We start from the raw sequence: 14,604 nt of genomic DNA on the forward strand, positions 1-14,604 counted from the left end.
AGTCAGGTGAGCACTTTCACAGTCTTTAAGTCTTGCCCCCAAAGTTGTCTATCTTTTTATAACTGACTTTTCTCGTGTCATTTTTTCCCCCCAGATTCCTTTATCAATGAATGTGTCAACCTTTCTGGCCTACGACCAGCCCACAATAAGTTACTGTGGGGTGCATCATGAACTTCTCTCTCATAAGTCCTTTGAAACGACTGCACAGGAAGATACAATGGAAACACACCTAGAGACTGAGCTGGACCTGAGCACAATCACAGCAGCCGGCCGCGTCAGTGATCACAAACAGCATCTGGCTTAACTGAGCTACATGGCAGCCCAGGGCTGCCACCAAACTGTAACCCCAAGGACAACATGAGGAAGATTTGTTCCGTGTGGACTCTAGAAACAAAGCAGAACAAAAATCCCCTGTTAAACAAAAACCCAAGATTGATTCATGAAATAAAGAAGACATTAATTGTTTCAAGTCTATACTTTGTAATTAGCTAAGTTGTGCAGTATTTTTTTTTACTTAAACAGAGTATTTCCCTGAAAAAAAAACACACAAATCTTTTTCCTCCAAAACTCATCCTACCTATCTGTAAAAACTGTACAGAGCTAATGTATTTTTCATATTGTAAAATTTCAATTATACAAACAACTGGTATGTACAATACCATAATTTAATTACAGTTTACTTTACAAACTTTACACATTTCCGTTTCTAAAATTTTAAATTAACAAAAATTATTTCCTGTGTTATTCAGAGTTACTCCGTTTTGTAGGGACTGTTTTGTTACTGCTTTTGTGCCCAGAAACCTTGACTAAAATTCTGTGCTGTGAGAAACATGCACGATTTTTATCATGCTTATTGCGTAGAATTTTATCTACTTGTTCCAGAAATAATACATTAACCAAAAAAGGGTTTAATTGTTGAGACTTGTTAAGAAGTTCTTCAATTACATAGCCAGGTTTTTCTTATAAATGGAAAAAAAAAATCAAAGATTTTTTTTAACACTTCTTCACAGACTTAACTGTTGCCTTGAATTACAGCCTAGTTTCTAAGCAGTGAACTGTAATGATAAAGAGGGATATTTTAACATATTTCTGAATGAATGACTCATTATTTCATTCTTTTGAGTAACCCATTGTTAAGGGCGGAGGGGGAAGCATGGACAAAACATCACTGGAAACAAAGGCCGTAACCACAGCAACAGTCTTTGATACATTAAAAAGGTGCAGCTGTCAGTGACGAACAAAAACTTGTTATGTGTCTTATTTTCAGGCCAAGGTGGATAAATGTATAGTAGTGATTTTTCTCCTATTAACCCAAAGTGGTTTACTTAAAAATAATCATCAGTCACAGCAAAATGTGGCTGGTTTTTAAGACAACTTCTCATTTAGAAATGTGAGGCTATATTTTGGGGAACATTTCAAAGAAAATACTATGAATTTTTAATCTTTGTGTGCCACATCAGTTCTCCTCTGGGGAAGGAGCCTGAACATCTACAGCTCATTCAATATAGATGTGAGCCTTGGTGGGGAACTTGACCATGCAAGTCGACTATACACATCCCAATATGTTTATATTACCATCATAATGAGATTCACCTCCAGATTATCTGAAAAATAACCCAGAGTAATTTGAAACCACCCCAGATCATATGTTGATTATAAAATTGTATTATACAGTTAATTCAAATCAAATTGTGAATACCTGACCTTTTAGATGCTGAAATATTCAACTTGTTTCTGGTATTTGCTTGACACAGGTTACTGTTTGAAAATATTTCTATTTTATCTGTGGTATTCACATTCTTTTGTGTGTTTTTTAAATATAAAACTATAAGTTTCCATTCTTATTGCACTAGGAGAAGTGCTTTTTTATGTTGTCATTTTATAATTATGACATCGAAAATATGTCAATCGTACAGGGGGTCAAACAATCAAAAACAACGAAAACAATTTATGAAACACAGTGTCAAAGGTTTAATTTTTTTATTTCTTCCAAAGAAATCATATCTACAAAAGTCTAGTTTTATCATGGCAAATTTAAAAGCAACTTCCAGAAGAACCAACTTTAAAAAAATATATAGAGCAAATTTTTGTTAAAAATATACAAAGTCAGAAAGAAAAAAACAAAATGTTGAAAGAGGCAAACTCTCTTACTAATTTAAATTAAACTTAATGTTACAGTACTTGTATCAACTATTTAACATCACATATTTTATAGCATATTTTGCATAAATTATTTGCTATTCAAAATTTTTTTGTCATTTTAAGTCAAATTTTAATCTTTTGTTTTTCTAAGTTTTAGTTTCCTTGCAGAGTATTCTTAATTCTCTAAATTCAAAAAATTGCTTTGCACAGTTAGCAAATTTATATAGAGTTAATTATAAATATATTATTTGTGTGTCTAAAATCAAATGCCAAATCTTATTTACAATTTAAATCAAAATGTCATTTGTAATTTTCCTCATTAGAAGTTGGCCTTGCAAATATTCAAGCATCATTTAATTTCCAGACATTTTCAAATTGATAAATGACTTTAAAAAATTTTAGGTTCCAGGGAGCCTCACAGATATATGCCATCTATTTTTTGAAGCAAACCACTTTCTTTCAACAGTTTAAGTTCATCTAAAGGGAACAACTTGAATGGAAGCAGTCACCTTGGAACCCTAGCTCCGTGCATCTGAGGACTTACTACAGTAAGAATCAACTAAACTGAGAATTTTAAGATTTCTCATATTTGAAATTAAAGTATCTTTAACAAGGAGGAAGAGGAGGAGGAAGCTGCAACAGCAGCTGGGTTATTTATCTGCTTCATTTTTATACTGCCATATCCAGGGGTAGGGGTGGTGGAAGTAAAGACCTCCTAGAGGAGATTGTGTCTGGAATCATGATCATATATTTACAATTTATATATTTGTGTCTGAAATCTTTATTTCTAATCTATCTTTTTCACATTCAATAATCTTCCTAACCACCCTGTTCCCATGTCTCCCTTCCTGGCTATGCTCACCTGTTTAAACAACTGAAATGTTTATGTAGTTGGAGTTGAAAAACGCAGAATTTGACCCAACATGGTTATAGTAACAGCATTAGCTGTGGCAAACAATAAAGTTATGCAGTGTTTTGAGGTTTACAAACACATTTCACATAAAGCTTCTCATTTTGTCTTCATAACCACCCTATGAAGACACATTAATTAATCTCAAAGAAGTTGAGACTCGCCCAAGACACATGGCTAATAAATGGTAGAATTGAATCATTCTCAAAATTCAGAGCCTGTTAGTTTCTCCGCTATACTAATATAAGCCTGCTCAGAGCCAGAGATATTAAGCAGAATGAAAAAAAAATTAACATGTTCAGTAATCTCTGATTTATTTCAGTTCCTCTATCTGTATAACACATGGACTAAATGAAATTTTTCTGTGTGCTACTCTGGGCTCTGACATTCCCAGTAAAACTCTTTGTTCAAAAAGTATAGCAAGTCATAGATTTCTTAACATACCATATCATCTGTAAGGATGCCGCTCAGTTACTTACAGGAAGTGGATGTTTATTGGCCCCAAGGTACAGACATAAAATCGAGAAGCACAGGAAAAGAAACCAAAGACCATCTAAATTGAGATTGCTTGGGTAGTCATAAAACAGATCCACAGTGAGAAATTTTACACATGTTCAACTGCACACATATTCAATCAGAGCTAATTTGAAAGACCTTCATAATTTTTTTGTTTGTTTCAGCAAGAGTACTTCTTGAAACATGAATTCTTATACTTGTGTCAACAGAGAACAATTTTTTCTATTCTCCTTTTAATAAAAAATGAACTGCAATTTATCCAAACTGATGTACAGATGCTAAAACATGCTAATAGGCAAATAATATTTTACTAATCAGCTCATTTTTAATCGAGTCTCTATTCCTACTCCCTCCTGAATGTTCTAGAAAATCATAAAACCATACAGATTTTAATATAAATTATATTTTTAAAGGAAAGAAAGTTTGTTCAAATTTAACATTTAAGACAAAATGACATAATCCTGATTTTATCAGTCCGGCTTCCCAAGCTGCTAAGAAATAGCAAAACCTTTTTGCAAAAATATTTTCTAAAATAAAACCACCATATATGAGAGTAAGACATATATTCGTTTTTTGTCTGCTCCTGACTAAAAAGCCAATATCATCTCTCAAACTAAACATTCAAAATAAGTAAAGAAACTGAAAGCATAATAATAGGTGCTGGTGTGAACTATCTGGAAGCTGGAAGAAAGAAAATCAGATGTGCTGAGTAGATGGCAGCACATCAAGGGAGAGGAAATGGACTGGCAGATACTTGGTTTCAGGAAAGATGAAGGTGAGAAACCTCTAGAGTGGTACATCTTATCCCTGGCATAGCTCTTAACAGTTTATCACTCTGGGTAATAAATAGTATAACAATCTGGTAACACAAAAAAAAGTGGCAGGTCCTGATGGGCTGATCATGCAGTAAGCACCCAAAAGAGTTGGTCTGGAAGCAAGAAAGACCTTACCTTCTCAACTCACCACAGCTGTTTCTAACAAGAGACGGACCAAGAGCAGGGGTCCCAGATCAGTGCTTTCAAAACCCTGACATACCCACTAAGGTAGATTGACAATAAGCAATTGTGCTTCATTTCACAACAACTGTAACAGGAAAAAAACATTTGAAAACTAAAAAGTAAAAAATACCAGAGTGGTGATTGCTTCTTTTTAGAGGTCTCTTGTGGCTTGCATTATTATTTTATTGTGAAAGGAGACTGCTTATATTTAATATTTTTAAATTTGAGGGTAAATTTTGTGCTTTTGAAAATCCAGTTGATTATTTACCTTTCTATTAAAGACGGTGATCTTAAAGCAAGAGAGTGCCTTGGCCATCTAGGACTTAGAGAACTCGAGTTCTTTCCTCCTTTCTCCCAAACATTTATAAATTTTATTTTATATGATATGTGTCTTACTGAAAAACAAAGTGAAAATTTGTTTTGTATAAATCAAATAATATTTAAAATGTATCAAAGAACCTTGTGATAAAGGATTCTTAAAGTAAATCCTTTTTGTTTTCTAATCTAAAGCAACATGCACTAATTTATCTTTTGTAACTTGATTTCCATCTATCTTGTGTTCTACAAAGAACTGCATGACTTTGAAGGGTCTATGATGCTATCTTTGCCCAACTACAGAAAATGAAGGACTGACTCTAGGTTTTGAGCTGGTATATAGACACTACAGAGTGATCATTTTCAGTCAGTTTCACTTACCAAAGTTACCTGGATTAGTGAAAAAATAGTATTGAGATGAGTGCATAAAGTTGAGCGTTTCTTTTTTTTTTTTTTTTCTATTTATTGGTTTAAACTTTTACCACTTATCATATCCTACAAGATCAAAATGACCCCAAGTCCCTTGGGTCCAGACTATATTTACTGAACCAGAATCTGTAAACCTAATCTCTGATGCATATTAAGCTTTATAAAATAGTACTCAAATGAATTTACTTTTACCAAGTCATCTAACTGCTTTTTACTCTAGTCTGAAATTATTAATTCCTGTGCTCGCCTAAGTCCATGTGAATCTGGTATTCTAAGCCTGACTGGAGGAATACACACAAAGGGCAATAGGTCAGGCTGTTTCCCGACAGGCTGTGTTGTTTATATAGATTCTGCTCTCCATTAGCTCTTTCAACAGGAATATCTGAAAAGAGTCTTAAGTCAGCTGGGTTATTCACTTCGCTAACTTATTTGCTCCTGCAGATAATAATACAACAGCTGAAAAGCCGGAGGTGGGGAGAGAGGATGTATCAGGCCACTGTGCTGTCCTCATCTCATTCTCAAACCATTTTAAGAAATAGGTCTCATCACCCATTTTAAAAAGGAGGAAAATAACGATCATGATAACTGAATTACTTGCCAAGGCTCATACAGAAGAGTTGACAATTCAAATCTAGTTCATCAGACTCTAAGGATGTGCTCCTACCTCCTAATAGCACATTTTCAAATGTGAAAAAAGACCGTAATCAATAAAATTATGTTCATATATTTTAATAAATGGTGTAGAGACTGCATAAAAAGAATATACCTCACTATTCTTTTTTAAAAATATATTTTATTGATTTTAGAGAGGAAGAGGGAGAGAGAGATAGAAACATCAATGATGAGAGAGAATCATTGATTGGCTGCCTCCTGCATGCCCCCTACTGGAGATCAAGCCCGCAACCCAGGCACGTGCTCTTGGCCAGAATCAAACCTGGGACCCTTCAGTCCGCAGGCCGACTCTCTATCCATTGAGCCAAACCAGCTAGGCCAGTACCTCACTATTCTTAAACAGATAAGTTGCATAAAGTATTTCACACTGTTGAAATTTCCTTCAATATCCAAGTCAGCAGCAACCTGATGGAAAGAAATATTCATTACTTTCTTGAACTTTTATACAGTTTCTTAAAAAGAGTTGATATATGAAAAATAACTCTTAAAAAGATAAATACTCCCAATATTCATATTGTATTTTTATTTCCTATTTCCCTAACATATTATGAAACTATTTAAAAATATAAGTAGGTATCTACAATATAATTTTCAACTCATCTTAAAAAATGCAAAGAACAATATACAGAAAACCATCAATAATCTATAGTTATAATGTTTTTCTCTTTTTAATGAATTTATTGGGTTCATTGTAGTCCAAGTGTCCATCAGTGGGTGAATGGATAAAAAAGCTGTGGTACATTTACACAATGGAATACTACCAGGCTGTATAAAAGGAGAAAATGTTACCCTTTGCAACAGCATGGGTGGATCTGGAGAACATTAGGCCAAGTGAAATAAGCCAGGCAGAGAAGATAAGTACCATATTACATCACTCATATGTGGAATCTACTGTACATTCAAAAACGTTTACTCACAATGACATAGCTTGGATTGCAGAATATTTCCCAGGAATGACTATATGTGGGACTATTTTTATAGGAGAATTATTACTTACACAAATGACCTGAGATCTGGGAGCACACTACATAAAGGAGGCAGGAAGATAACCTTTATAACAATATAGACTCTGCTTGTCCTATTACTCAGAACTTAATATATATAGTTTAAGTTAAATAGATATAATTTTCCTTGTTAAGACAATGCAAATGTTTTCATCATTATGTTCAGGTGGCCAAATAAGAATTTTTAAGTTTATTTTTAAAGTCATCTTCAAATAAATCTTCCTCACTCTCAGCTATTATCAAATGATTCTTAAACAGTTTCTTGATTCCATTAGTGTCTCTAGGAGCTTTTTATTAAACCATTGTGCTAACCGACTCTTCTATTTCTCCCAGAATTTGCACAAGCCCAAGAAACTGTAATTAGGAAATTATATTAGCATGTTGCTCCATTACACTATCCAAAATGTAGCATCTACTTAAAACACCCTTGTCTTTTATGATATGTGTGTGATTCAACAGCTAGTAAAATACTCTGTAGGTCTTATTTCTATTAAAAACTACCACTATTGTGATCAAGCTATGCTATAACTTTACAGCAATTTATAAATCTGGCAAAGAAAGCAGCTCTAGCATCCTGAATCAATATCAATACATCTGTTTATTCTGGCACTACCACCTATACAGAAATATCTGAAATACCTAATTTATCTGAAATATCTAGAGTAATTCTGATTTTGGACAACAGAGATGCTCCTGGGTTGAAAATGTGGTGACATACAAAGAAGAGGAGAAAAAATAACATGCCGAGAGGTAAGTTAATGAAATGTAATTTAGTCTCAATAATCTGCAAGTAATTTTTAAAACTGAGAGTAGGAATTAAAATTTACAGTAACATTTATGCTATCAAATGTCATCAGGAAACGCCAATATGGACATTAGGAACCTAAAAGCGAACAGGTATTTGAGATGGTGATACATATCAAAGAGATAGAGTTAATTTAACCAAAAGAGAATATATATCAAGAATAAAAATTAGTTCAAGAACTGTCACAATTACTTATCCAGAGAGAAACTGAAAAATCAGAGTAAAAGATCCAAACTAAATACCAAATGCTCTTTTCAAGATCAATTTTGAAATAGCCCAAAAAGTACAAACCCCAAATATTTGCTTCAACTATACGAATGCATAGATATAGCTCGTCAAAACTCTAATGTTGAGAAAGGAATTGTATTTAAATATACTCCATCTGTTCTTACTGTTTTACATCAATGATATATTTTCACTTAATTACAGATCTAGAAGTATAATGCCCTAAGCAATCTGATGAAAATGTGGTTAAAGATTGGATCAACCCTGTCATTTTGCTCTCCTACACAGCAATTACTACATTAGCATGTCCACCACGGTGGGGAGCTGGGAAAAAAGTTTCCAAAGTCCTCTCTAGCATTTCCTGACTTAGAAACTTTTAACGTTCATTATCTATGGGTCTAATTTCATATTCACTTACTAGAGGCCCGAAGCACGAAATTCGTGCAAGAGTAGGCCTTCCTTCCCCCGGCTGCTGGCACCGGCTTCCCTCTGGCACCTGGGACCCAGGCTTCTTTCGCAGCCCCGGCTTCGTCCAGAAGGTCATCCAGAAGGACGTCCGGTCTAATTAGCATATTACGCTTTTATTATTATAGATAACCTAAGGAAATTACTGCCTTGAGATAAGAGCCTAGAAGCCCATCCCAGCTACACCCTGACTATACTTATGAGATATCTAGGAAAAGACACTGAACATCTCTGAACTCTATGCCATCTGGAGAAAAACTCAATACCTTTATATGTAGACACTTTTCACCTTTAGAATTGATGGAATCTTAAGTTCAGTTTAAGGACATACTTCAAAACTTCTTGCCAGTTTCCTCTTTAATAAAGTTCAAACTTGAGTTTCTTGAATCATTGATGGTTATGTCAAAATGAACCTTGTCATACTTAATAATTTTATGCAAGAATAGCATAAGGCTGGAGTAGAAGCCCTTATTACCTTTTCCTTGCCTTTGATTCTTGTTGTAAGATAAAAATATTTGAGTTCAATATGACCCCTAGGTACAACTATAAAAGGATTGGGAGAAGAATGTTCTAACAGATAAACACTGTAATATAACTGAAATGTAATTTGGAATTACTTCTTTTTAACTTAGTAATCTGATATAGTTTTCAGATAAGTACATGCCTTCCTACTACTGAGAATTTAAATATTATTCTCTATAAAGATATGATTTTATTGTCATATACTTTCTCTTTCTGAGGATGAATCTCAGACAATTGATTGTGCTCTATAATTGCCATGAGAAGGAATTTATACTTGATAAAATACTAATTACTTTAAGACAAAATGATAACTAACATTTAAGAAATGCTTACTTTCTAAGCATTTTCTATATATTAATTCACTTAATCCTCATTAATGTGGTTAATGGGATTAATAAAAACCCTAGGAAGTTAAGTACTACTGTTATCCCCTTAAGATGGAAAATGATACCCATAGTGATTATGTAACATACAGCTACTAAATTGTGAAGAAAGAATTCAAGTCCAGATGACAGATATAATGACAAAGTGACTCCTACCTACTAACTGCACATTTCAGGTTCACTTCATAAGCCCAACCCTTACATTTAAGTCTATTCACTTAAGGCTATGACTAAAGCCATTTTATCAATGGATGTGCTTATTACATACCAAATATAGGTCTAGTGAAAAGTAAATATCTTTGTGATATATAAAAGAGTATGTGATATAGTTCTTGTTCTTAAGGGGCTGACAGTCTAAACAAAAAGAAAAGATATCCAGGGGGGAGAGATCAACCAAAGGACTTGTATGCATGCATATAAGCCTAACCAATGGACACAGACACCAGGGGGTTGAGGGCATGAGTTTTGTGGGGGGAGGGTTGGGGGGGTAATGGGGGGATGAGGACACATATGTAATACCTTAATCAATAAAGAATTTAAAAAAAGAAAAGATATCCACATTAAGCAATCAGAAGATGAAATCATAGTTAGTGGAGTTGTTATGAATAACAATGGGCAAAAATGAAAATTGAGATAGAACTTAAGAGTAGCAATACTTAGACCTGACTGGGTAGCTCAGCTGGGTAGAGCATAGTCCCAATATGCCAAGGTTGTGAGTTTGCGAGTTCAATCTCCATCAGGGCATATACTAGAGTCAACCAATAAATGCATAAATAAGTGGAACAAAAAAATCAATGTCTCTCTCTCTCAAATTAATAATTTTTTTTAAAAAATCTAGAAAAAATACCTTTGAAAAATTAAAAAAAAAGACTAGCAGTATTCAGAGGAGCAATATGAGGAGAGGGAAGTAAAAAAGAATATTATATATTTATTTATGGACATCTATTATTCCTATAGTATTTGTTAGATTCATTCTTGCCTGGCATGGAAAAACCAACCTCAGTTTTTGTCCTGATTACCTAAAAGTTCAGAGCCAAATTTTACCCTGGCCACATTTTTCGTCTTTCTATATGGACACCAATATTCCTCCACCCTTTTTTCAACTGTTTTTTTTTCCTTTATATTCCTATTTATTCATTGTTTAATCTTTCTTTGGTGGTGGTGGTGTGGATCATATTAATCCTTTGTGGAAAGCGTTACTAGTATGTTGGATTCTCAAGGTTGCCAGTCACATAAGTCACACTTGTCCTGAACGCTCTACTCCACTCTCCTACTTGGAGTTTGGAGGCATTGTAGGTGTCTATGGGTAAGAGCTCTTAGAAATCTGGGATTTCAATAGTTTCAGAGTCTAGCATATTGTTCAGATAGGTAGCTACTTAGTTTCTTTCCATCTATAATGTTAAACAAGATTTTTTTTTAAATTTCCCCTCCCACAATCTTATAAATTTAATCTTCAAATTAAAAGCATTCAATTTAGCCATTTGTGATAAATACAGAACATCTGCAAATTCATTAAATAATAGTAAATAATAAATTAATAAAGTAATTAATTAATGCAAAGGATTGTCAGAAGTTCTTTTTGTTGTGTTTTGTTTTTTAACATGTCCCATGCAATTATAATCTCTGTGTGTCAAAAAGCCAATATTACAGTTCCAACCTCAGGAATATGTGAAAAAATGTCGAAAAGGTGTATTCACCTGTACAGTTTAAATTTTCATCAATTACTGGTTATGACATTTGATGTTAAAGTGAATGGAAATTAGGTTATACATAGTCTTTTTATTTTATTCTACTACTATGAAATGATTCTTTTAAAAACTGAAAAATTATCAGTCAGGTGGCCAGTTCATCTGATATGGCAATTAGCACAATTGCTCTGGTAGCTGTTTAGTATCATTAACTCTTCATTTCTTTAAATATGTTATGTTTTCCTTAGCTAACACCTCTCTTTATAAGAATACCATGATTCCCTAAGGATTCTATTCTTTTGCTTGGTGCTTAAGGCAATTTCTTATTAAATCCTCAACAATGCACCTTGCATTATGCTGAGCCAAACAGTGAAAGTGAATTCATTAACTAGTTCAAGGCATAATTTCCTCATCTTTCCACTTAAGAAAATGAATATATTTTAATTTTAGAACTTCAGAACATACCAATATAAACATGAAAAGAGCTCATCATGCACTATGCTATTTTAATGAATATCAAGGGAATTGTGTCTTAATGTTCTTCTCCTAAAATACTTTCATGGATTATGAAGAGTGTATGGTATGGCAGAGCCATCCATGAGAATCCCCAATATATGGAATTATTTTTCACAAATAAAATTTTATTTAAGAAAGTCTGGCCTGTGTTGTATTGTAGTAAATGAGTGTGTAAAACTGAATTCATCAGGCTGCACCTATTTCTGTTATATTAAACTAGAGGCCCAGTTCACGAAATTCGTGCACGGAGGGGGGTGTCCCTCAGTCCAGCCTGCACCCTCTCCAATCTGGGACCCCTCTCAAAATCCAGGACTGCTGGATCCCAACTGCACGCCTGCCTGCCTTCCTGATTGCCCCTAACCGCTTCTGCCTGCCAGCCTGATCAACCCCTAACCACTCCCCTGCCAGCCTGATTGATGCCTAACTGCTCCCCTGCCAACCTGTTTTCCCCTAACTGCCCTCCCCTGCAGCCCTGGTCACCCCTAACTGCCCTCCCCTGTAGACCTGGTCCCTCCCAACTGCTCTCCCCTGCAAGCCTGGGTCCCTCCCAACTGCCTTTCCCTGCAGGCCTGGTCGCCCCCAACTTCCCACCTCTGCCAGCTTGGTCACCCCTAACTGCCCTCCCCTGCAGGCTTGATCTCCCCCAACTGCCCTCCCTTGCAGGCCTGGTCCCTCCCAACTGCCCTCCCCTGCTGGCCTGGTCACCTCTAACTGCCCTCCCTTGCAGGCCTGGTCCTTCCCAACTGCCCCCCCTTGCTGGCCATCTTGTGGTGGCCATCTTGTGTCCACATGGGGGCAGGATCTTTGACCACATGGGGGCAGCCATCTTGTGTGTTGGAGTGATGGTCAATCTGCATATTACTCTTTTATTAGATAGGATAGAGGTCTGGTGCATGGGTGGGGGCCAGCTGGTTTGCCCTGAAGGGTGTCCCGGATCAGGGTGGGGGTTCCCTTGGGGCATGGGGCGGCCTGGGTGAGGGGCCTGTGGTGGTTTGCAGGCCGGCCATGCCCCTGGTGACCCAAGTGGAGGCCCTGGTATCTGGGGTTTATTTATCTTCTACAATTGAAACTTTGTAGCCTGGAGCGGAGCCAAGCCTTCTGCTTGTTCCATGGCGGCAGCCATTTCTGTTGGGATTTATGTATCTTCTATAATTGAAACTTTGTAGCCTTAAGCGGAGCCTGGGCTGGCCAGGGTGTGCGGAAAGCTAGGCCTCCTCCATCGCTGGGGGCAACCCTAGCCTCCTGCTCTTTCCAGCTCCGTGGCTGCCGCCATTTCTGTTTAGATTTATGTATCTTTTATTATTGAAAGTTTGTAGCCTTGAGTGGAGGCCTAGGTGGGCAAGGGCAGGAAGAAAGCTTGGATTCCTCCATTGCTGGGGAAACCCAAGACTCCCTCCTGCTCTCTGTGGCCGTAGCCAACTTGGTTGGGTTTATTTGCATATTTGCTCCTGATTGGCTGGTGGGCGTGGCTCGTGGGCATGGCTTGTGGGTGTAGCGGAATGATGGTTAATTTGCATATTACTCTTTTATTAGATAGGATACCTAAAACATACTTAATGTGAATGCTTCAAAAGTTACCTTTGAAATGTTACATATGTAGGGTCCCTAATTTCTTAGTGACTATCCTAGCTAATAAAAGAGTAATATGCAAATTGACAATCACTCCAATACACAAGATGGCTGCCCCCATGTGATCAAAGATGGATGCCCCCATGTGAACACAAGATGGCCACCACAAGATGGCCAGCAGGGGAGAGCAGTTGGGAGGGACCAGACCTGCAAGGGAGAGCGGTTGAGGGCAATCAAGCCTGTAGGGGAGGGCGGTTAGGGGGGACCCAGGCCTGCAGGGAAGGGCAGTTGGGGGGGACCAGGCCTGCAGGGGAGGGGAGTTAGGGGTGACCAGGCCTGCAGGGGAGGGCAGTTAGGGGTGACCAGGGCTGCAGGGGAGGGCAGTTAGGGGCAAACAGGCTGGCAGGGGAGCAGTCAGGCATCAATCAGGCTGGCAGGGGAGTGGTTAGGGGGTGATCAGGCTGGCAGGCAGAAGCGGTTAGGGGCAATCAGGAAGGCAGGTAGGCGAGCAGTTGGGAACCAGCAGTCCTGGATTGTGAGAGGGATGTCCGGCTGCCCGTTTAGGCTTGATCCTAAATGGGCAGTCGGACATCCCTCGAGGGGTCCCAGATTGGAGAGGGTGCAAACTGGGCTGAGGGACATCCCCCCCATGCACAAATTTTGTGCACTGGGCCTCTAGTAAATAATAACAGTCTTTAGGGTTCTAAAGTTTCATGACTTCCATAATTCCTATCAGGAGAAAGCAAAATCTAGTCTGAGAAACTTACTTTGGATTACAAAGAACATTAACGTCTTTTTCCTGTCATGGGGTCTGAGATTGTTAGGGTGAGCGTGAAATACTGACATTTACATTCCTGAACTCATAGGAGCAGGATGGAATGGTGATAGAAAATAATTGGACAATCTTCAGAAAGGCTTTGAGAAATATTAGATCTCCATCTGCTGGTTGGAAACTTCAGGTTCATAGGGTATAAAGCTAGCTAACACGCAGGCTCTGTGAACACACCTTTCTTTTTCAGGTTTGTACCCCATCTACTTTCAAAAAGACATCACATTTTATGGATGAAATCATCTGCATAATTAAACATTTTAAGCTAGTGGTCACTAGGAGACAAGCTGCATTTTATTATTGCTGTTGAATTTCCCATTGCACACTAAATTTGCTATAAATTCATTCCCTCAAAAAATCTTGCCTCGAAAACATTTACAAAAAATAGAAAGAACAACAAAATAAGAAAAGCAGAAATGGGCTAAAAATTGAATAAACTATAATAGTAAACTTATAATAATTTAATTCTAAGTAAGACTTGATATAAATAATTTATCATTCCTTTGAATTATTTGAAGTAAAAGTATATTAAATTTCTCCATTCCATTAGGACAAATCATAGGTGGCTTTGGTTGATAATTAGGCAATAAACAATTAGTTTCAGGGCCCTCAATAA

At 36.8% G+C, this 14,604-nt stretch overlaps 2 protein-coding genes across 4 annotated transcripts in view; one reads left to right on the forward strand and one right to left on the reverse strand.

Moving 5' to 3' along the window:
- Positions 1–2,903, forward strand: part of LRRTM3 (leucine rich repeat transmembrane neuronal 3) — a 166,750-nt gene extending 163,847 nt beyond the window's left edge. Inside the window, exon 3 of the mRNA XM_080687957.1 lies at positions 95–2,903. Within this exon, the coding sequence (XP_080544083.1) occupies positions 95–304 (210 nt within the window). The 3' untranslated portion in view covers positions 305–2,903. The remainder of the gene's footprint in view (positions 1–94) is intronic.
- CTNNA3 (catenin alpha 3) overlaps positions 1–14,604 on the reverse strand; it is a 1,399,627-nt gene that overhangs the window by 976,877 nt on the left and 408,146 nt on the right. The window lies entirely within an intron of this gene.

This window comes from Plecotus auritus, assembly GCF_963455305.1.
Source record: "Plecotus auritus genome assembly, chromosome: 9".
In the NCBI taxonomy this organism is placed as follows: Eukaryota; Metazoa; Chordata; class Mammalia; order Chiroptera; family Vespertilionidae; genus Plecotus; species Plecotus auritus.